At 38.9% G+C, this 24,470-nt stretch overlaps 1 protein-coding gene across 4 annotated transcripts; it reads right to left on the bottom strand.

The window, feature by feature from the left end:
• STEAP2 (STEAP2 metalloreductase) lies at positions 1–23,150 on the bottom strand. 4 transcript variants are annotated; one of them, XM_054059128.1, is made up of 7 exons: positions 23,068–23,150; positions 22,446–22,509; positions 18,292–18,816; positions 16,588–17,115; positions 14,834–14,998; positions 7,888–8,035; positions 1–570 (listed from the first exon to the last, which is right to left on the bottom strand). In XM_054059128.1, exons 3-7 carry the CDS (start codon positions 18,781–18,783, stop codon positions 566–568), a joined length of 1,338 nt encoding a protein of 445 aa, XP_053915103.1. In that variant the 5' UTR covers positions 18,784–18,816; positions 22,446–22,509; positions 23,068–23,150; the 3' UTR covers positions 1–565. The 4 variants fall into 4 exon arrangements, with proteins under 4 accessions (XP_053915103.1, XP_053915100.1, XP_053915101.1 ...); XM_054059125.1 differs by lacking the exon at positions 1–570 and adding an exon at positions 590–6,290; XM_054059126.1 differs by lacking the exon at positions 1–570 and adding an exon at positions 590–6,290 and having other exon boundaries at positions 18,292–18,813; positions 23,068–23,121.
• Between the last annotated feature and the right edge of the window lie 1,320 nt (positions 23,151–24,470).

A 24,470-nucleotide genomic window follows, 5' to 3' on the forward strand; every position in this document is an offset into this window, starting at 1 on the left:
AAAGAAGCAATTGCTAACAGAAACAAGCAAGAAATCTTAATGGCTACAACTCTAATGAACACCTCTTATTTTCACTCTTCCCAGTCTGGATGCTACTCCTCTCCTCTTTCATATCTGCCTTCCTCAGAAATAAGTAAGACCCATACCGTGTTTTGCACTCACATATGCTACACAGTTCTTCCATCAAAGGGGAAGTAGACAATTCCGCAGGTATCCAGTCACACTCCTGTGCTTTGTAGAAGTTCATCCTGTGTACAACTCCAAAATGATAGCAGAAATAGAGCCTAGCGTAGAATGAAACTCTTATTTGGAAGATACAATGACCACTCTGACATCCTGAACCTCCTGAGTTGCATTTGTGAGAACAAAGGTCATACAATGCCAGGAGCTGTCATAGTGCGCCACTTAATGTGACAAAGCAGCTGCCAGTCTTGGAGCTGGTGTTTTGACATTTTTTCATCCATCCACATGGCATGCATCTCTCCATTTCTCTAACCATTTTACTAGCTTTTCCATGTTCTATTAGCCCATCCATTTGTGTCTGTGAACATTCTTGTATCCGGGCCTACACTGGACATAACAAGATTTTTTTATTAAGCATTTAAGATGAATTGTAATGACAATGCTTATAGGTTTGCAAGTAGTTAGTACTAAACAAACTGAAATATATATTTTTTTGCTTGGTGCCCAGATGCTTACTGAAATTGTATGTATTCAAAGGTTTTAAGCTTATGAAAAAAAAGCACTAAAATTAATTTTGCTGTGGCTTAAGTCGTTTTAAGTCCTGTTGCTTGTGTTTTGAATGACGAACGTATAGAGAAAATACCTAAATTGGGGAACTTAGTCTGTAAATTATAAGCTTAGGTCACATGCCATTTGTTGGCTCACTGTTCCAAAGATCATATTGCAAAGCTCCATTTGCTCACTGTGCTCCTTCTTCATAAATGAAGCTTTTAAAAATTGGGATGAAAGCTGCACTGTGCAAGTTTGACTACAGGGATTCTGCTGCCCTTGGCAAATAGCAAACATCCATCCTCAAAACCCTATAATCAACTGTGAATTTACTTAACAGTTTTCTTCCCCAAACAGGCTTATCTTGTATTTTTTTGCCACATGTACCTCTTCTGTGGGTAACAAATACTATTTGAGTCATCAAGGCTACAGTACCTAACTTCTGAGAGTATTAATACACAAGTATTAAATGTCTAGTCTTACAAATGCAAAGGAATATATTTAAGAAGCAGACGATGTAGAAAGGATTTCTGTTTTGACTGAGGATCAACACTTTTGGTGTGAAGAGACGTTACAGCAAACTCTATTCTTGAAGTAAATTTGAATTTCATAAAACTACAGGACTGTGTAGTCAAACATGTAGGACACATCTGTGCTTTAGAAGATCAAGGTTCTGTATCTAGGTCTGCCATTAATCTCCTGTTGACTTTCCTGAGTGAATTATTTCCTTGACCACTCTGTATCTGTCGTCTTACAAATCAGGTTGCAAACTCCTGAAGGACTGTTATTCAGTACAGGATACACCTTTCCCATGTGTTGCGGTGGGAGTCTTTCGCCCCTGACTAAGTGATGTCCTTTCCTTGGCTGTATGGAACCTGTAGACATTTTTTAAACCTAGCTGCACTTTTTATCAAATATGACACTCAGTCTTTATAGTACAGAAATCAGAATCTTTCTTGTTTTCCTTCTTGTTTCTTTTACTTATTTATTTATTTTTGGTCAGTAGGAAGGAGAAAAAGAAGGAGGGGCAAAGGAACAGTAAAGTATGGAACTATCCTGCCAGACCTCCTATGTTTGATATCTACAGGAAAAAACAAAAGACCTGCAAAGTGGCTGGCAGTAAACTCAATCTTAAGTAAAGTCAACAGAGTGTCCATCATCTATATTTACCCACCTGTTCTATTAAAATACAGTGTTCAGGTCAGGGGGTATGGATTTGAGGGGGACTTTCATATTGATCTTTATTATTGTAAGGAAATGCAGGAAGTTACAGTAGACAGAACTCGCACTTTTGTACAGTACAAGGTACAGCTGGACAAAGGGGTAAGTTCGGGGTCCCAGCTGCTAGTGTAGTATCTACTCTCAGTGATACAGAGAAACAGGGTGAGACTTTAAACAAGCTAAGAAAACAAAGACTTCAAGAACCAAAATGCTATTGTTATGTCAGGCATGGCACAAATACATATTAAATATTTTCAGTTTAAAAAATACCTAAATTCCATTTAGAAATCTGAGAAGGCTATGTTACTTAATATGAAAGCAATGCAAATCCTCCCAGCTTCACTGACTTCTCTGAACTCAGAACAGTTCATCCTGCTGACCTCTAGTTAAGCAGGATTTCACCTGTCATGTATTCTTTTCTGCTTTCCTCTTGTACTAGTGTAAGCCTCTTTGAAAAAAAGTTATATATTTCCAAATGAAGGATTGCAAAGTGATTCACCTGTTTTTCTCATTTAAACAGTAATGTTTTCTCTCACACACAGCCAAACCGGAAGAGTGTCTCAACCTGGCAAACATGCTTCTGCCTAGCAGTCTCACTTTTGCCAAACCTTTTATTTGTGGAATGGAAAGTGGACTGAATATACGCTAATAGTACTGTAGTGTTCACTCTTTGTTCTGCAAACATTGAGAATACCTCACAGCAGGGCATGGGATGTAGCTTTCCAGTGTGTCTGTGTGAAATATCTATTATTCAGCTTTTGCAAAAGGAACAAATTGCCCTTTAGAATTTTTTTTAATGAACTCACATTCAAGTTCTGCCTTTCCAGAAAAATGTTTATCAGAGGACACATATTACAAAGAAAAGCAAGCTGAAATTTATTATGCATAAACACAGAAGAAAAAGCCAAGTAACATCAACTTTTTATTGATTCTTGTGTAAAACACAGTCTATAGAAAAATAGATCAGCATTACTAATAATTTATAATAGCCCTGTTCAGAAAGATAGCACAAATGAATTGACAAACACCGCTGCAAAGAAAGTATTGCACATGGATTTGTACTGTGCTCACTGCAAGACACTGACAGCAAGGCATGAGAAATAATATATATTGAGAGAGATCATTGTTCAAGTCAGTTCAATGTATCACTTATTTTAAAGGTTGTAATCCAATTAATTCAAGCACTATCATATAGTGACATGGTATCAGTTCTGCAACATTACTCATTACATTAATAGAAATACTACAGGATGAACAGCCAAGAAATGAAAAACTTGTGTATGAGGAGACACAGTCCGATGCATCTACTACCACTGCATATACGAAAATATTATATTGAAAAACTCATTTTATCTAATTTTTATGCACCTGATATATCTAACTTCCAGGGGAAATCTTCACATTCTGATAAAAGCTGTTTCCTAACTATATTAATATCTGGGAAATTTATAGCCCCTTGGACACTCATTGCCTTCTATTAATTAATAATTTCCCATAGTGCTAGTAGGGCAGCTTATATAGCTAATAACATGTAGACACACATGAAGACAGACAGAGTATTTTATAGGTAATGAATGTCAAATAAAAATACAAATATACTTTCTTAGGTTGGTACATCATATAATGAACAGTGCTGGAACAAAAAGTTAAATGTGGCACAAATTCACAGTAACCATCACCACAAGCATCACCACTTGCTAAACAATCACAAAATAATGAATCTCTGACTAATTCAAGAACATGGGTACTTAATTAACTTGTACGGAGTTGCCACAGTTAATAGAATTGTAAGGGAAAAGACACACATGGAACCTGTAATAGAACTGTATTTTAGACAAGGTTAAGAAAGAATATCTTAATATCCATAGAAAACAAATAACCTGTTGCTAAATAAATAGAGGTCTCAATTTTCTAATATGATGTGTGCAGTTCTGTATTATATATTAAGCACTATCTTTTTTTTATTGAAGAGTAATGAAGAGAAAGGAAGTTTATTTCATTATTCATTTTTCATTAGGCAGTAAGAAATTTATATAAAGCTACATAAAATATTTTTATAGCAGTCTATTCCTCAAAATATGTATTTATTCTTCTAAGTAGCTAAGACAGCTAAGTGAATGTAGTTGATTATATTTAGGCAATTACAACTAAACTTTTAGCCTCAGATCTTTTTCCAATGAGAACTCCTAATGTGAGTTGCTCTATAGAACTCAACGCATTGAATCACATGAATAAAGATTCCTTATGTGACTCAGCATAGGCATGATATGGTACCTAATGTGTAGTAAATACAAAAGCGTCATTTTACTTTCAGTCTTAACAGTGTCATATTAGAGTGAATTGGTCCTTAAAGAACACTAGAAAATATTAAATCGCAAGTCAACTTGTTGTTCCAGTTAGAAGTAAATACACGACCTAATGGGAAACCATTATGAAACCTTATGTCATTTTGTAGCACAAATATTTAACAAAAATGTTTTCATATATTTGATCTAAAAATATAATCTATTTAATAATACTTTAATATTTCAACCTTTCAAGTAACTTACAAATTCAAAACACTTTTTAAATTTTCTACACACACACAGTGCTAAAAAAAGGAACAACACATCATTATTCTCTCCAGTCACCTTTGGCAGTTCAAAATTTAACAGTTTAAAGATTCTTGAAGAAATTTAATGATGAAATAATAACTTTTTGCATAGGAAAGAAGGCCAATACATTTCTATATATACTGTCAATGGTTACTTTGCAGTGCAATACAGATGGACTTTGATAGTAATTTTCAATTAGCACAGTATCTTAATTCTGCAACATTACTGCTATTGCGCTATTATTTGCCATAGTGAATCAGATAATTGAAGGGAACATGAATGTTAATTACCTATTCTATAGAAGTGTAGAGCTACTATAAAATAATAGCATATTTAATTTTGAAATGTAATTAGATTGTTAACAGTAATGATTTCTGCCCTAAATTTGTTCAGAGGTATGGAATTCTGACCTTAGTTATACCATCATATTGCAGTTTCATGCACAGGTCTGGTGTGGAATGTAGCATGGTATTTATCCTATTAAAATTCTTCAAGAGTTTAGGTATTCTAAGTTTTTTTAATTGATTTTATTTCAAAATTAATTTTAAAATGCTGAAGCTTTGTGTGATTACACTCTGCAATAATGGAATAGGAAACAGGCAAGGAAATCCAGTTACATATAACTCTGCAAGCCTTTCAAAAAATACACATTTTTTTGTATTGGAAAAGTAAGTTAGAAGTTGTAGCTGTCACTTGTTCTTCATTTTTATGGGAAAATCTCATTTGTCTTACTTTAGGCTCCTGTCCATCTCCAGAATGTTAGATAAAAGTATTGTATTTATGAATCACCACAAGTATCACTGAAGTAACTACATAGCAGAGGAGGGACAATAAAATTAGTGTCTTGAAACTAACTGATTTGGTTTTGGAAAAAAGAAAAAACAATATTTTTATACTAATTTGACAGATTCATTAAACTTTTTTTTTCTTTTCCATCTTTTCTTTTCCTGTAAAAAACTGGGAAAGTTTCAAATTTCTAAAAATGTTAGATGAATGTTTGGAGGAAGTAGCTGTTAATACAGTAGTGCAGAGGCAGCACCTGTCTCAAAGTCCTAAATTATTGATTTCCAAGAAGTTAAGTCAGGAGAAGAATCAGAGGACATATGCTGTCTTTTTGGAAGCATCTGCCACCCATCAACTATTGGAAAAAAGTCTCAAAGACATGAGTCTGACCAGTGACAGCTGTTACTTTTCAAAAAATGGTGAAATAAAATTAATTTTCTCCTTCCATTTGTTTCCCCCCTGTAGCTCAAAAAGGAGAAAAAACAGTTTTCCAGCTATTTGAAACTGAAAATTTGTGAACTGAAAACGACATCTCAAATTTCTGTTGACATATAAATTATAGTTGATTTCTTTTTAGAAAAAAAGTTTTCAGAAACCTCCATTGTCGAATAGAATTTACTGACCTCCCATTTAAAGACATTAAAAAAAAGTTTTAATTCTGGAAAGAGTCACGCAAATATTGTATTTCTCATCTCCAGATTTGAATATCCTTAAAATGAAAGAAAGTCCAACTGTGTCTCAAGCTGCAATAAACCCAGAAGACACACTTGATCTTAAGCTTGATGAGTAAGTTCAGGGAATATGGATACTATAATGAAAATAAAATTGTTGTAGATTTTTTGAATTTTGAAAAGAAATTAAGAACAACAAACATGGACTCTTTAGACTTAGGCTGGTGTAATTGAGGGTAGAGTTTGATGCTAGATTCTTCTTGTTCTGTGGAGCTGCTGTTTTCATTCTCTATAGGGATAATGAGATTTACAAGACTAGTGACATGTAAGGATAAATTCAAGCTTTAATACTGTATATTTCTGATGTATCATATCGATGACAAATTCTTGCAAAGTAATAAATTATAACTGAATTTCAGCTAAGAAAGTCAAGAGATCCTAAATAGTGCAAATATAGATACGAGAAATATAATTTCATGCAAATAATGAAAATTAGGACCAAATGCACATTCTGATTCACTAAAAGAAAGGCTTTGCTAATTAAGCAGGAGTAGCCTCAAGGTATGATTTGAGTTTGGCTGTTTTGTTAGAGAACGTGACAAAGCAGTAGGAATAAATAATTGTGAATGCTCCTTTGAATCCCACAGGAAATGCAAATGTGAGATTTTAGACATAAATTCATTTTTATGTATAATAATAATAATTTTGTTTTGCAAAAATTCAGGCATATCCCAGAGACACTTGTTGTAAAATTAAGACTTTTATATAAAAATAGAAGATTGGATCTGCACAAAAAGATACTAATAATTTAAGACAGACTGTGGGAAATTAATACATAGTAACTGAAACTCCAGTGCAGAAACACAGAGAACGTGTGATGCTTCTCTGTTGTACCAACATACTGGAAGTTTCACAGTGAAAATGGATTTTCTATTGTTGCAGAATTCTCAGCTTCTTTTTTTTTTTTGTTTTTTTTTTTTTTTGTTTCAAAATATTTCCTGATGTTTCAAAATAATTCTAAAATACCAGTTGCTTGCACATGTATCCTCAAGTCTTTCTACGCTGTTTTGATTTTTCATTATATGAAGCATGGAAATAAAGAGATGCCAAAGGTCTAAAATCCTATGCAGTACTTTGGAAAAAAAAGTTCTGTTTTGTACTGTTAGTACAATACCATTTGCCTCAAGGCGTACAATTACACAATTGAAACGATTTTGCATATTCAAATCATGGAATGGTGTAAAAACACACACAAATAAATACTCTGTACATGTGCAATATATCATTACAAATTACAGTTGTTTCAAAACCTGATTATATTAACATGCTAATCTATATTCTGAACTCACTAACCCAGAAATGTGGTTTTAATAAAAGAAACATTGCCTAGAAAATGTGGTATTTATAAATAGCGTTCTGACACATACGCTCTAAATCAAAGAAATACCTGGAATGCATGGTTATGATAAAATATGCATATATAATTGTGCAAAGGAGCATTAAAAAATTCTGATTTCATAATCATCTGCCCTCTGTAATTCACACCAAAAATATTTTTGTAGTTATCTGAAGTAGTAGTCTTCTAGTTATAAATTTCTTATAGTTTGGTTGAGAGCTTGTACTATATGCCAATCAAGTCCACTGTGACTTTATTTATACTTTAACTAAACTAAAAATATAGATTAATGACACCCCTCACCCCACCCCACCCAAACACCTACAACAGTGCTAATAAACATTAGGCTATCATCACATGACAGTTATCCTTTCTGGGGAGAGATGTGGAACAGACCCACTTGCTTCTTCTGTAACATGGCTTTTCTCCCATCCTCTTCGAATTCTCCTCAGTTTCTTACTTACACACGGCAAAAGTAAAATGATCTTACCTAGAATTACTATAGAGGGCAGAACAAGGGCAAGAACAAAATTTGGTGGTGTATAAAATCTGTAATATTCTTCTTCAAAAGCTCTGGTCCATCCGTAAATCAGTACATGGAAACTACTTATGAGCAGAGCAATGTATCCAAGTGTAGACTGAAAAAAGAGAAAACAGGGAAAAAGAAGAGATAATAATACTTGGCCTTTCATCCAACATCTCTAACCCATTGTTTCAACATTTCTGTTAGACACCATGTTAAAATCTCTTGCCTATACACTATTTTAAATTAGCAATATGTGGGTTTCATTTCACGTGTTCTGAAAACTGTGGACTGATTTATGGCCTATCTCTGCTGGCATCTATAAGCCTTGATCAAAGCTGAAATGAAGATGATGTTTGCCTAAATTCTAAGGAACAATCCCAGTGAAGCTGCTGGAACATCAGTTGTGGTTGGAAATTAAGTAAATTCCCTGTTTCTTAACTATCAGGCTAGATCACTTCCAAGACTCATGATTATGGAAAAATGCAATTCTGCTAGAAGAGATCTGGGCCTAACGCTCCAGATTTTTATCACTCTGAAAGGTGCAGTTTGCTTCTTCCACACAATAGCCTACATCCACTTGTTCGAAGTTAGCATAAACTGTCCCTTGCTTTTCTCCGTCAACTTGCCTACTGCTTAATGGGAATATATGCACTGCAGTACTTGGGCATAATGGCACAAGGCAATGATGCAGTTTATCTTATACAGGTTGTGCTGGATAAAACGTGAAGTACAAGGTTCCCACAGCACCCAGCAGAGCCCCTCTCATGACATAATCTAGATCACACCACAGAGAGTAGTGCTAATAGAGGCCATTCACTGCTTCTCTGAATCCACCATTTCAAAACCCCTGTAGTTGTATTGGTCTGCAGACTTCAGTTAAAGGTTTTAACCTTGACTTTCCCAAACCATGGTAAAAAAAGACTGCTATGCTTTGAATTCTGATGGTGATCAAATGAAGAAAAACTTTTTGACAAAAACTCATGAAATGACTAACTTTGTTGGGAAACATTTTTAGAAAATCATCGAAACAGAGAATTAATTTTAGGAAAAGCAACTGGCTACCAATGTTTGGTTTAATTCCAGTAAACAGAAGTAAAGAAAAATGCAGCCTAAGGGCCTATAATAGTGAAAGAATTAATACTTTGTACTTCAAGATTAACTAGTTTCTAGGGAAAGGAGAATGTTGGAGCTAATACCATTTGTAAAGATTAATAGATATAATGGTATAAAAAGGAAAATAATTCTCTTAATTAACTTGCTGATATTTATGGATTTTTTGTGCCAATGGTTTCAGAGCCATGCTGGAATGTTTTAGGTATCTGCACCCTTTTTAAAAAAGAACAATTTGGTCCCAAAATACTCCATAAGAAACAACAATCAGACAACCACTTCTGGATATGAAAACAGCATATGCAGTATCTGAAAGGAAGTTCTGGTAAGAAATTTGGACAGTAAACAATAGTATCAAACCTGGTGTTTGAATATGTTATTGCAAATTTTTGCTGGTATGATTGTCCTGAATTCATTCCTGTTATATCACTGCTAGTAGGGAAAAGGGAGCAAGTGAATCATATCCCTCATTTCTTTAACAGGCTCACTGACGAGAACCATAAAAATTCTTGAAAAAGAAACAAGGAAATGTTATACAGACTCTTCCTAGATTTTTTTAAATTTAATTCTTATTTAAATTTCATTTGCAAACTACAGTTTTGAGACATCTCCATGTCTTTCTAGCTAATGTTCAAAATGGAAGCTAAGAAGTACAGCAGTATGTTTATCAATACAGTTTGAACTAATAGCACATAGACAAGAAAAACATATGATGCACTTCTATTGAGGTCTTTTTTTGCCCAGTAGAGAGTTGCCATATGCTTCTTTGAAGTGCTGGTAAGGCATGTTCTAATATGTACTGGACCACTTCAACTACTCTCTAAAAAGCTGACAACAAAGACACTCCTATCAGAGCATCTGTCAGCTAATGATGGTATTTTCTTCTAGCAGGCCCTTAATTGCCATATTTTTGTGCTGTACTTTTGCCAGTAATAGCATTGCTTAGCTAGAAGCAGGATGTCCTCTGCACAGCTTAGCATTCTGCAGTTTTTGGTTTGTTTAGTCAGGGCATAGCTGCACTAGAAAGTTCCATCAACAGCATTTATCCCAGCTTGCAGGTACTGACAATGACTTTTCCAGAAGGACAAGTTGCTTTTGCTACTTATGTAAAACTCTGCTGCAGGAGACTGTGTTTGTTATAAAGACTTGATTTTTCTGTATCTGCAAATGTTCAAAGACTACAGTAATAAAATGAGGAAACTGAGAACTGACTGAAGCAGGCTTGGACAAAAAGACATCAGTTAGTGCAGGAAAGGGCACTGCTGTGCAATTGAATAGTAAAAATAAAATCAGTTGGCAGCTGTGGATCATACTACAACTTGTGGCCAGTGGTAGTGTCAGAAAGCCATACTCCAGTTGACCACCCCTGTGGATGCTAACGTGAGAGACGGTTCAATTATTGAAAAATAAATGTTGATTGTGCTGTGGGATTGTGGTTTAACAATTGCTAGAAAGCAATCTGTTTAATACTGGAAAGGTGAGAAAGCTGCTCTCCTTCAGGTATGCAAGGTTATATTTTTCTGCATAAGCTTATGACTGGACAACATAGAGGAAGAAATACAGGGATTAAAGACAATGGATTTCCTGAAACGTAGTTATGCTTCAGATGGAATATACATATGCATTTCTGTCATCCTTTCCTGGCTACTTAAGACACAAAAAGAAAGGGATGAGTACGTCTACGAGAACTGGAAGATCACTTACATTGATGTATCACAAAAAAAGCCAGGAGAGGCACAGGATGCTACCACCTTTAAGAGCAGAGGACTTTTGAAAGCAGCAAGAAGGGATACTTTTACTTCACCAGTAAATTCAAATTGGTGAGTGAGTAGCAATATCAGTTGTAAGCTGGGAAAAGCAGAAGAACATCTTTGGTTGCTTTGCTTCCTTATTTCCCAGAATAATACTGTGTTTCCTGGAAACTGAGTAATAGGTCAGCGCATTTCCTATGGACTCCCCAATCTTTTAGGCTTTCTCTAAGTCTTCCGTGTTTTGTTTCTTTTCCTTCCTAATCAAAGTCAGGTTTTTAGCCACTGTGCGAGATTCCCAGCCAAGGCTACTGATAAACTCAACAAACTGGTATTGTTTGGGGAGAAAAAAGTGGTAAGAGGAGTGGAAAAGATGCAGAGGAAAAATCCCTGAAATATTACCAGGAAAATGTACCTCTGTAGAAACACAAATCTGCTTCAGGAATTTCTGCCTTCACAATGTCCAAGTAGTTCCAAGCAATTCATATGTACAAAAGGTATTTTCCAAAGCCTACATTTATGCAAGCTCTACTTCAGATCCCTCCCAGTAACAGGATATTGCTAAACTTATAAACAGTAGTAATTCTGACTGGAATCTTACACATAGAATTGCTAAATACTCAGGCCTCATTCTTCTTTACTCTGGGGGGAAAGAATCCTGTTCTTGTGGGAGAACCAAGGCAGGGCAGCCCTTCCTCCAAGAGTGCGTGCTCAAGAAAAATTTTAGTAATAGTCTCCAAAAAACTTCAGGAGGGTGCTAGTAGACAAAAGGAACGTCTACAAAAAGATCAGCTTCCTACTACACAAATGACAGATTTATACTGATTTTTGCTCAGAAACATAAGGCTTAGCTTCCAAAGCCAGTTTGCTCTGTCCATTGCCACTTTGAGTGATGTGCTCAGGACTTGAACTCTTAGACTGGAAAACAAAAGCAGTAGTCATTTATACTTACATTGTACATTTACAGTTTAACTTCCTTCAGAAGACTGAAAGACCTGGTGCAGCACCGCTTGCAGACAGCATTCTCAATTTCTGTGTATTTTATGTGAACACTCAAGGAGTGGTTTCAATAAATTTTTTTTCTATTTGCAGTGTGTTGGTTTAGGCTAGTTATACTTCCTCCTCTGACAAAATATGAATTCTTTATTTCTTGCCCATGTCTACCTTTTTTTTCCTTATCCAAATATGTTTAGAAGATAAAAAGAAGAGTAATGAAGTAGCGTTTAAGAAAATTGATGCACTGGTTTATCAGCCCCATCTTATTCCCTGCTTCTTTCCTCTGTAACTTCCAGCTCTGGGTTATGTAAAAGTACCTGGAAACTTTCAAAGTTATGAATGTTTTTCTCTGAATCATGATGAAGTAATTAGATACTTGTTTTGTACAGTGGTCAGTTCTGTTCTGCAGCAACTTCAAGTTTTCTTCTGCTCTGCTAGCTCCTAGTAGGGCTGACACAGTAACTTCCTTTTGCGCCACTATTCAACTTTCTCACATCTCACTTCGCTCATTCATATTCTGAAGGAATGAGCAGAACTTGCACTGCTTCTCCTCTCAAAGTTCTTTTCCCGTGATAAAGCAGGCTGGCTTTTTTGGAGCTGCTGACACCTGTGTTGTGAAACCAGGCTAGGTAAGATGGAGGTATCTCCAAAATAATTGAGGATATCAAAGACAGCAATGATTTCTGGGCAAAAACATTCACAACTGGGAGTTCTTTACAGTACTAGGAAGACTGTGTTTAGGAAGGTCTGTCTGAATCGCTGTAGGTAGCAGAGATGCTGCTCAGGGCTTTTACCACTGGAACAAGGCTAAAAATAGTCTGTACTGTATTAATAATTTGTTAATCCTAAACTCAGATTTTCCTAGCAGAGCTCAGGACTGAGTACGTTTTACTGGTAAAACTCTATTGAGAGGGCAAACCCTTATTTTGATGAAGCTGTATTTATTAAGATGAGCAATCAATAGTATGTTGTTCTCAGTGGGAAGTGCTGAGGTGAGAAACTGTCTGATTGTGATGACTAACCAATTCTTCTTCTGTCAGATGAAAAACAAGTTCAGCAACTATTGTGGCAAATCATCTGAGATTGAGGTCTAAAGCTAGGGATGTACTGCTTTTCCCAGCTGAAAAAAAAGCAGCACTGAGATGATGGCTAATAGTTCCACTGTGTGTCCCCCTGACTTAGAGAAGATGGAGAAAATTAAGTTCAAATTCACATTATATTGCACTTCAGTAGAAGGACAATATAAAAGCCAGTAAGTATTATGATGTTTTATCTCTTCTACTTGCATATTGGGTACAATGAAGCTTATGCAGGAATGCAGACTTCTTTTACTTTAGTGAGGGATCACTGAAAGTCTGTTTTCTGATGGCATAAAGCACGAGGACTTCTTTGCAGGAGAAGTAACTTAATGAAGAACAATTTACATGCTGAGAAGTAATTAATGACAAAGTGAAGTACTTTTAATGATCATTAAATTTAGGAAATTTTAGTTGTTTAATATTTTTTGTGGTTAAAAATTGCAAGTGATCATAAATAATTACCAATAACAGTTCTCTTCAGCTTGTAATGTTTTATCAACTGTAGCATATCTCCAGAGCAAACAACTTCTTCTCATCAAATTCCTCAAAATACTGACAGATGATTCATTGTGGTTAATAGTTACTTAAATCTGAACTATTTTGACTTTATTTATAGTGGAAATAACTGCAGTAAATATGGCAATTAAAAATACTCGTGTAGGCACATCATTATGTGATTATTGGTAGTGCTGGGTTTGTGGCTGGAAGTCATTACTAGATAAAAGCATCACATCACTCCATATTTTTCCCTTTTGTGCTAGCATTTTACATCATCCAACAGCTGTACTATTGTCCCTGCACAGAGAACTCTGGATGGCAGGGATGTTGTAACTATAAAAAGGTGAAGGCTCAAAACTATGAACAAGTTCTGTCAGGGGAACTCTAGTTTGAAAAATTTTTCAGCAAACTTTTTGTAGGCATACCTGGAACGTTCCACCAACGGCAGCCCTAGGGGAAGGGAAGGCATTACTTTATAAATAGAAGACCTCTGACATCTACAACTAAAGAAATGTTTCGCCTCACTCCCTTTAAAATGTCTGTAAATTATGAAGCACAAGTCAAGCCATGAACTGCACACTCAGTGACTGTCTTTTGAAGGTAGGACTAAGTGACGGGACTAAGAATTAGGCAATATTATTACAGTGGCTATGTTGAAAGAACGTTAATCAGAAAAGACTGAGTTAAGACCACAGTAATAAATCCAAAGTCAGAGAAAAAACCTAAAACGTAGCAAAACCCCAAACTGCATGTATACACCATATATACACATTGCTACCCAAAACTAATTTCAATTTTGTTTGGAAGTAAACATTAAGTTGTTTACTAAAGCCTGTGTTTCTCAGTATTTTATACTGGTTGTAAATATTTATCTCAGGAAGCAAGGCAGCAGAAGGTATGTCAGGACCTGGAAAAGCCTCTGCTTTTAGTAAACAAAACCTCATATTTTACTAACGGGTATTTTCAGCTAGTGGGAAAAACACAGTTGAGAGCTGTATTAACTCCCACACAGTGGAAGGGAAGTAAAACTGAATAAATGACACCATGGCTGTCAGAGGGCTGTGCAATAAAAATCCTGCAGAACAAATTATGTCTTCAATTTTAACAGTGTGCGCATATACATATAGTAGTATCTCATCAGTATCATTGCCTTTAGCGAGGTTGTCCAAATTTGTCTAATTTGAATTTAGCAAAAAATTCTAATGGAATAGGAATAGATTAGTGCTAATTTGGTCTTAGCTATGCCGGTTATTTAAGATCAAGAAGTGTAAAATGCAAATTCCTAGTCTAACACTCATGAAATGCTTAATGTGCCATCATGGTAATATATCTGCTAATTAAAGATATGTTGCTTTTATTAACTTACCAGAGAGAGGAAAAAAAAGCTCTCATCACGTTGCTAAGTGCTGTTCCTCATGATCATCATCATCAAGGAATTCTTTTTACTAACCAAACCCCCTTATTTAAAAAGTAACATACCTGAATAAAACTGAACTCCCTCCAGTTTAAGGCACTGTTTACTGAAGGGATGGAAGTTACTGCCAGCAAAGAAAGCAATCCAAGACTCATTATTCCAAAGGAGATATACATTTCAATTCGCCACACCTCTTCCTCATTCCAAGAATTCTCAACATTTGCATGAACCTGATAAAAGAGCAGAAAGGAAGCACTTTACCAAATATTTAAAATAGCAACAGAAGATACTTTGCTGACCAAAAGTCTACAGTCACAGGACAACTATAAAATGTGGTCAAATATTTCAGAGGTTTCCTCATATCTTGGAGAAAAACAACTATTTCCTTACTGCTGGTACTTGCTCTTGGTAGTTTAAAAATATGTTAAACATGGAAATTTACACGAGTTGTTAGAAGAAAATGTAACATTATATACTATTTATAACTATGTTATAAAACTAGATGAATCCGTGCATTCCTATATATTGTAAAGAAGTAGCTCTTAAATTCTACAACATAAATTGGATAAACCTGCAATTTGCTTTTAGTTTGTTATGTTTAGAAATACTTTAGCATAATTTCCTCTTTTTACTTCAGCTTCCTAAGCCGAGTCCAAGTTATTTTGCCTCTTTCACTGTTGATATCGGATTCACCCAAGATTGTTCTTGTTGGAGAGCTTTAACACAAAAAAGGAAACAACTCAGGTCCTTAACAGTCAAGCGGTTGAGATATTCCATTATTTTTCAGCTTTCAGGTGAACTGTTGTGATATAGCCTGTCTGAAAGAGGTTCACTAGGAATATTAGCAAGTGAGAGTTCTACAATATCATGTAAACCAATATAATTTCTTAGTAAAAGTATCAGGGGGTCCTTTAGTAAGTGAACAATTACAGTTTCTTGCTGCCTTTTTTTGGTTTTGCTCTTCCTGTCTTTTTTTTAAGTTAAATTTTTCATTTTTTCCCTTTTGTGGATCCAATCTCTGTTAATTTGTTCCATTTGATTTCATTTCCTTTATTTGCTTTTCTTTGTGTTCCATCATGTCTCTTTCCTGCAAATGTTGTGCTGAATGGCAATGCTGCTTTTCTGGCAATACTGGCTTTCTACCACTTTAAAGGTGACAATAAGCTACGACACTGACATACAGGAGCATCAGACCCTCTTCTAAAGGATTACAGGTTTGACAGAGATTGCTTCAGGGTTATGCAAGACCAATTGCTTCTGGGAACTGTGACTCAACTTCTACTGCCAGTAATGGATGAAGTTCACAGAATTTCTAATGAGTAAAATATTTTTTACCACTGGTCCAAAATGTTACAAAGTAACATCATTTTAATTCAGTAGACATAGAACTATCTCTGAGCATTATCACAGTACCTACCCTTATACTTTTTTCACACCACTTATGATATACATACTTCCCGCATATGTTAAGTATACATACAGAGAACCATACCTCAGCAACTCAGAAGTTTCCTGTTTTTGCTTTTATCCTGTCTACCTTATGTTGTCCTTGTGTATATTACTATCAGGGATTTAAGTAGGACAAATCCTTGATTCCCTCTGCCAAGCAAACTTGACTGCAACTTGATCCATGAGGTCAGCACAACGCACAGATGTTTCTTTTAGTCTCCCTAGTTACTCAGCACTAGCTAGATATAAGATAACCTATAACATTCTCTGCAGAAAACAGGGGAAGGGATTAATATAGATATTGGATTCATTAGTCATATGCATACAGCCAAGGCATTTTTGCCTTTAGTTCAATAAGATTTAGACTTACCTGTTGATATGCCATATTGAGGAACAAGTATCGCTCCGATCTCCTCATAGGTAAGCAGAGGCTGTATGCCACATGCACCGTTGCAAAGAAGAAACTGAGCAGTCCAAGCTGCTTTCGACACTGGAGCCAGCTGTCCAGCCAAGGTGGAAATCGCCTATACTTAGTTCCATAGTAAAGCTGATAAGCAGCTGCAATAAGTCCTGATAAATACACTAGAGAAAGTAAAGTGATAGCAACAACTGGTAGAGTCTTGTTCACGATCTCTATGGGGATCTTGTAAAAGTCACTCTGCTGATTTCTCACATATGGATGGATTACATCTCTGATGAAGGAATAGATGAAGAAAAATGTTGCCAGGCTAATGGCAATCAGTACAGGCCCCTTCCACAGTGTGAACAGTTGCAGAGGTAAGTTTTCAATCTCCCTTGAAGATGACAATGCCCCCAAATCTATAGGAATAAAACTGAGCCGACGGGCAAGCTCAATAACTTGATGGCGAGCCTGAACATGGTTACTGCATATATACACCTGTTGGGAAAATCAATCACAATGCAGATTTCTACAGAAATCGAATGTTTAATAGAAAAGACAAAAACTAGCATCCAAATAAGAACTCTTTCTAAAGGCCAGTTTATTACAGGGTGAAAGAAACGCACTGCTATAAAGTAAAGTTCCTTTAAAATTTAGTGGTCTGTAGTCTGCCCAACACTGCTGATTGTTTGCATTAGAGCAAACATGATCAGTCATCAATTACTTTTAGTGCAGTGCTATTCTGAAAGGGTATAAGAATACTACAGTGAGGTTATTTTTAAAATTATGTTAATTATATATAAATTGTATTCCATTTAAAATCTACCTGAAGTGCAAGAAAACTCAATTTAGCCTCTAGTAGTCATGCTACACCAGTCATTTCTCATGCATTTCTCAGAGTCCACAAAGCTGTGGAGGACTGGGTTATTGCATAGGCATAAATCCATTGTATCACTTCAGCAAAGCATGAAAAACATAAAGCAGCCTTTTCTATATACAGGATAGACTTGGAGAATATACTGGGAAGGAATTTGAACATGATGTTCCCAAGCAGTCCTGAATCAAAGGAATGATCACTTAGAAACATATGTGCCTCCTTCTGTTCCCTTGTATTTATGATCTAAAATTATCTAAAAGCTAGATAATTTCTTTTATTCACTTTACTGTTACATCGTATGCAGGCATATTTAGAACCGCTGATTCCTAAGCCCAGGGATCGGGACCTCAGATTTCTGTGCATCTCTTTTAACAGGTCACCCCATGTAAACGAATACTGAAAGTAAAATACAGTGGGAAAGACTGCCTCTATTCTTGTGCAGAGCAGAAGGATAAAAATTAACATATTTCCTATAGAAGACATTAAGACTTATCTGCTCTCCTCTGTCTATAGTCACCTAAAGGTCAGCTGTCTAGTATAAGCTGAAGTCCATATTGCCTCTGCAATCTTTAATGATAAACAGGCATCCAAGGGGACAATTTGGACCATTTACTCTTATGCCTTACAGTAGATGAACTAGACTCTGGAAGTTTTATTGGCTACTAAAACTTAAAGGGCCAATATTTTAGGTACATTAAATCAGTCCGGACGAATCCTATGAGTTCTGGCTGCTTACATTCAGTTCCTGTCATTTTCATATAACAAACAATTTAAATTAATACAAATGTAACATTTACCTGTCTGCTGGCATCCTTTGGTCCTAACTGCAGTGACCAAGCTGAAACAACATTGAATCCTTTGACAATCAGGGAATCTGGGAAAAGTGATGCCAAATACTCTGCATTGGAATCCGGATATTGGTCTACTCTTGTATTATTGCTGACATCTATGAGAATTTTACCAGCGAGCAAATGCTTGAGGTCCCACAAAGAGGCATAGTGTTCTCTATGTATGGCTACAAAAATGATGTTTGTTTTTGCTACTGCATCTTCATGGTGAGTGACATCAACCACATGGGGAAAGAACTCGGCAGCAAGTTTAGGAGTTCTGCTTCCTATGACCACATGGTACCCACATCTGATAAGCCTAATTGTCAATGACTTAGCAAAGTCTCCACTTCCAATGATGCCTATTTTGATCTTACTGGCATCCTTGACGCCATTGGCAACATTTGGTAGAAAAGTTTCATTGAGGTTCTTAGGACTTCCCATCATAGAGATTGATTCCATGCTTCCAAGACACAAAATCTACAATGATTTCTTCTGAAAAAAAATAAAAAGAAAAAAAGAGAAAGCAACAGAAGGAAAAATGAAGCATCATACAATTTTACAAGATATCGGCATCTATAAACATCTCTGGGAGCAAAATATGGTCGTGTAAGTTTCATGTTACAGCCATATCCTGGGCTGCATCAAAAAGAGCGTGGCCCCCTCTACTCCACTGTGGTGAGACCCCACCTGGGGTACTGCATTCAGTTCTGGAGCCTTCAGTACAGGAAAGACATGGACATGTTGGAGCAAACTCAGAGGAGGGCCACAAAAATGATGAGAGGAATGAAATACCTCTCCTATAAAGAGAGGCAGAGAGAGTTGGGGTTGTTCAGCCTGAAGAAGAGAAGGCTCCAGGGAGACCTTTTTGCGGCCCTTCAGTACTTAAAGGGAGCCTATGCGCTAGGACAAGAGGCAATGGTTTTAAACTAAAAGAGGGTAGATTTAGACTAGATATAAGGAAGAAATTTTTTTATGATGAGAATGGTAAAGCACTGGAACAAGTTTCCCAGAGAGGTAGTAGATGCCCCGTCCCTGGAAACATTCAAGGTCAGGTTGGATGGGGCCTTGAGGAACCTAATCCAGTTGAATGTTCCTGCTCGTTGTAGGGGTGTTGGATGAGATGACCTTTAAAAGTCTCTTCCAACTCAAACTGTTTTATGATTCTATTTTGTATTGTCTCCTTAATGAAGTATGTGCTAATCAATTTGGTCTTGCAATGTGTCACTGATACATGGATAAACATAAAATACTTTAAGCACTTCAATAGTACACTTGCAGAAGTAAATGATATTATTTCTGTCTTCTCCTATTCCCTATCTTCTACTGCTGCAGAATATGCGGCCACAGGATAACCTTGTGCTCCTGACACTAATGGTCAATGGAATAATGAGAAGAAACAAATAAGGAAAACTGGGTGATTATGAAAAATACTAGAAGGCAGAGATAGCTGGCCTGTAGCTGGCATAAGGGCATTAAGTTAATGCAAACTGTTAAAAGCTTATGCAAATTATTATCATGGCATCCTATATTGGCCAAGAAGGAAGGGATGCAAAAGCCTCAAAGCTGCAAAAGTTATGGTTGCCACCATGACAGAGCCATTCATTTGACATAGTCAGCTGTTAGCCAGGGAAATGCGTGGCACACGTGGATCCAATGGAAAAGACAACAAGGGAGATTTGTCAAGGCTTGTTCATGAGATCACTAACAACACTGCTAGGCCAGACTACTAGGTTTGGCCATGGATGTATATGGATTAACTGGGTTCAAGGGTAAAGGATCCAAGACCATGGGTCCAAGTATGCCTAACAATTTTTCTCACCAGGCAGAGAAGATAAATCCTGGAGACAAACACATGGGACAGCATTCCAGAAAAAGCTAATGGCAGGAATATATTGATTTCATACAATAATAAAAGGGAAGAGATTTTTATGACTCAAATGCAGTGTCGTAAGGAAGGCTTTGAAGAAGAATAGAGGGTTAGGCTCACAGAAAATTGAAAGAAATACTGCTGTAGCTTTAGAGAGATGAGGTCACAGAACTGCAGTAAAGCTGTAACAAAGACAAAAAGAGATAGAAAAACCAAGACAACTCACAGGAGACAAGTCTTCACATGAAACCACAGTTATGACATAAGTGGTTCTGTACTGTAGAACAGGAAGGAGTTCTGAAAATGAAAGAAGCGATGTGGAAAAGCACGCTAAGAAGTAGCAAAGAGAAACTAGGAGGTTGCTGTCTTGGGAGCAATCAGTAACAGACCAAAGAAAGGAGGAGCTGAATGAACCTCTTCCTAAGCCACCATCCAAGAGCTGATATGATGATAACTAATCACCACTGGGGCACTTTACTCAGCCATCAGCTAAGAATACAGTATGTGTGTTGAACGACCTCTCACAATTAAATCTAACTTTGTGTTTCAGAAACTGGAGGAACCTACTAGAAGAATGGGTGCTTTTAATTTCAGCTTTGACTAGAAAAGAAGAACTCACTGCAACTGGACCGAGACTTGTAAGGATGGAAAATGACATGTGAAAGTGACCACAAAATCAGTATTCTAAGAAAAGATTCTAATGGTGAATCTTTCTGGCAGAGATAAAAATCATGTAAATTTTTATGCATGCACTTAACAAACATTGACTTCTTTCCTACCACATGACCTGAAATGTATTCACACATGACCTGAAATTTATTCACACATGACCAAAATAGTAGTATTTCCCATCCCACAATGGGTTCACATCCAGGAACATAATGAGAAAAGCTGTATTTTGATCAGGTAAGAGATGTACATCAACTGGATATGACAGAATGTGTGCTTTCACCATGCGATGACAGAGGCCTGTTTCAGTTCATGTCCTGTGATGTGAAGGGGCTGCAAAACTTTGAGATGGAAAAGGAACCATCATGAAGAAATGGGCTACTAGTACCATTTAACCATACTGCAGCCTATCCTTTGGATAGTGGGCATCAAAGATCTGGAGATCAGCTCTGGGTGAGCTGAATTTGGCCTACTGGCCGAAGTTTCCAACTGTTCTAAGGTAAGTATAGCGTGAGGAACAGAAAAAAAGCTAACAGACTTCATATAAAAACCTCAGGGAACAGGCAGGCTTGACTCGGGCAAATAATCTAAGAAATGGAAGAGATCGGAAAGCTGTCAGCTACTGAAAGCGACTAAATTAAATGCACAAAGGCAATTCAGAAGAAAGAGAGTGCGTGAGACTTTTAACTACATCGAGAGAGCTTTAAACATGAAAAATCACACAAAAAGTAAAAACAAAGGGCTAAGGAACAGTATACAGAGACAGTACTATCATGTAGGGATAAAATCAGAACAGCAATATGACAGAAATGAGTTATAAGTAGCGAAGAACATAAAGTGTAACAAGCAAAGGTTCCATAAATACAGTAAAAGACAGAAAGCAAGGCTTATTACTTAAGAGGAAGAGGAGCAAATTATAGGTGACATAAAATAGGACAAAGTGTGATATGTCTTCTTTGTTTCAGCCCTCAGCAGAGAGGTTAATTGTGAATAGGTATTTACTAAGATTCCTTTTATAGGAAGACAGAAAGTGAGGTCACAGGAGAAAAAGGCAAGTTGAGAGTAGAAAATGAAGTTAAATACAACAATTTCATGGTCAGCAGACACTTATGAAGTCCACCCTTGGTGCTTAAAATGCAGATTAAAGTGACGTCTCAAGAACTCGGGAGTACAAGATAGGCAGAGTAGCTGCCTCTAGAAGAGAGGACTGAGGAAAGCTAAGAGTAGTTAAGCTTACTCTGAAGAGATTTTACACCCAGTTATTGAACAATCTGTAAATAGTTAAGATAGGCAGCAGATGATAAGAAGCAGCTAAGGCAGGTTGTTCGGGAACCGACTGCAAGAGAACAAACCTTCTTTCACAAAGCGTCTGGCTTCACAGATACAAAAAAAAATAGCAGAAGTGACATGAATTTGACATTTGCCCTTAGATAAGCTAAGAAAACACTGCAGAGCTGTGTCAGCCAGAAGGTTACATAGACGTGAAACGCTGCTCTTGGCAAAATAACTCCTGGAGGAGGAGAAGAACGAGCGAAGGGCAAGGCGGGCGGCGCGTCTGTGACCCCGCAGCCGGGCGGGCACTTACGGGCGGCGGGCGGCAGCTTCCCCGGGGCAGCTCGGCGGGGCCCAGGTCCTGGCCGGCATCTCCGCTGCAACGACAACGCCAGCCGTGACGAGAACGGCGGCCCCGCAGCCGCCGCGTCCTCCCGGTAGAGCCGGGGCGGCACTGCCTGCCCGGCCGAGCGGGGATGGAGCCCGGCAGAGCCCGGCGGGGATGGAGCGGGGATGGAGCCCAGGGATGGAGCCCGGGAGAGCCCGGCGGGGATGGAGCCCGGGGATGGAGCCCGGAGATGGAGCGGGGATGGAGCCCGGGAATGGAGCCTGGAGATGGAGAGGGGATGGAGCCCGGCGGGGAAGGAGTCCGGGGGTGGAGCGGGGATGGAGCCCGGCGGGGAAGGAGCCCAGGGATGGAGCCCGGCAGGGACGGAGCCCGGCGGGGACGGAGTTCGGCGGGGACGGAGCCTGGGGACGGAGCCCGGGGATGGAGCCCGGCGGGGATGGAGCCCGGCGGGGATGGAGCCCGGCGGGGATGGAGCCCTGGAGAGCCCGGCGGGAATGGAGCCCACCGGCGGGGATGGAGCCCCCCGGCGGGGATGGAGCCCGTTGGGGATGAGACCCACTCCCGGCCCGGCCCCGGCGCCGCTCACCTCCTCCCGCCCGCAGCACCAGCGCCCCCGCGGCTCGCGCTCAGGCTCCGGCACCGCAGTGGCGGGCGGGAAGGCGGTGCCTCTCCTGCCGCTGCGACCCGCCCCCTGCGGCCGCCCCGGCACGGCGGGCAGCGGAGAGGGGGGCAGCGCCAGGACGGCAGGGGTGGGGGCAGCACCAGGAGACAGCGCCGGAGGACAGGACTGGGGGTTACAGCACCGGGGATGACAGCACCGAGGGACAGCACTAGGCACGGCGCCGGGGTGGCAGCACCAAGGCACTGCGCCGGTGACAGCGCCGGTGGCAGCACCGCCGGTGGCAGCACCAGGGCACAGCAGCGCTCGGCGGGGTCGGGGCAGCGCTTTGTCCCCTCAGCCCGCGGCCGGAGAGCGGGTCCCGCCGGCAGCCCCGGAGCGTCGGCGCGCTCCGGGCGGGCTCACACAGCGGGGGCAAACCTAGCTCTGCTCCCCGGCCCTGTCTGGCATCGGCTCCACCGGCCCGGGCTTGTTTGCCAGCGGGAATCCTCCTCCGACCGCTTCTCCTTGTTCTCTGCTGGCGTCCCTCGGCCACAGAGCCCCGAGGAAGGACTCACAGGGTCATAGAGTCATAGAATGGCTTGGGTGGGGAGGAACCTTTAAAGATCATCTAGTTAACTCCCGCTGCAATGAGCAGCGATATCGTGGTGGATTAAAAGCTGGACGTGGGCCAAAAATGTGCACTCGCAGCCCACAATGCCAATTGTATCCTGGGTTGCATCAAAAGCAGCGTGGCCAGCAGGGCGAGGGAGGGGATTCTGCCCCTCTGTTCCTCTCTTGTGAGACCTCACCTGGAGTGTTGTGTTGGGCTGTGAAGCATTCAGTTCCAGAGAAAAACATGCACAGAGGGATGAGACACCTCTGCAGTGAGGACAGGTTGAGAGAGTTGGGGTTGTTCAGCCCGGAGAAGAAAAGGCTCCAAGTAGGCCTTCCAGTATCTAAAAGGGACTTACAAGAAGGATGGGGATAAACTTTTTAGTAGGGCCTGTAGCAACAGGACAAGGAGTAAAGTTTTTAGACTAAAAGAGTGTAGATTTAGACTAGATATAAGGAAGAAATATTTTATGATGAAGGTGGTGAAGTACTGGCAGAGGTTGCCCAGAGAGGTGGTAGATGCCCCATCTCTGCAAACGATCAAGGCCAGGTTTGAAGATTGTAGAATAGGTGAAGATCATTGAATCATAAAATAATTCGGGCTGGAAGAGACCTTTAAAGGTCATCTAGTTCACCCTGTCAGTTCCCAGGGTTGTCATTCAGTGTCATTTCTCACCTACATTGTTATTTTTTTCTCCACTTGTTTCTCCCCTCACTATGTGCAAACCTACCTAGCTTTAGCCTACAAAGGGGGTAGGAGTAGATGAGGAAACTTT

The sequence above is a fragment of the Cuculus canorus genome, chromosome 2, assembly GCF_017976375.1.
Source record: "Cuculus canorus isolate bCucCan1 chromosome 2, bCucCan1.pri, whole genome shotgun sequence".
Classification (NCBI taxonomy): Eukaryota; Metazoa; Chordata; class Aves; order Cuculiformes; family Cuculidae; genus Cuculus; species Cuculus canorus.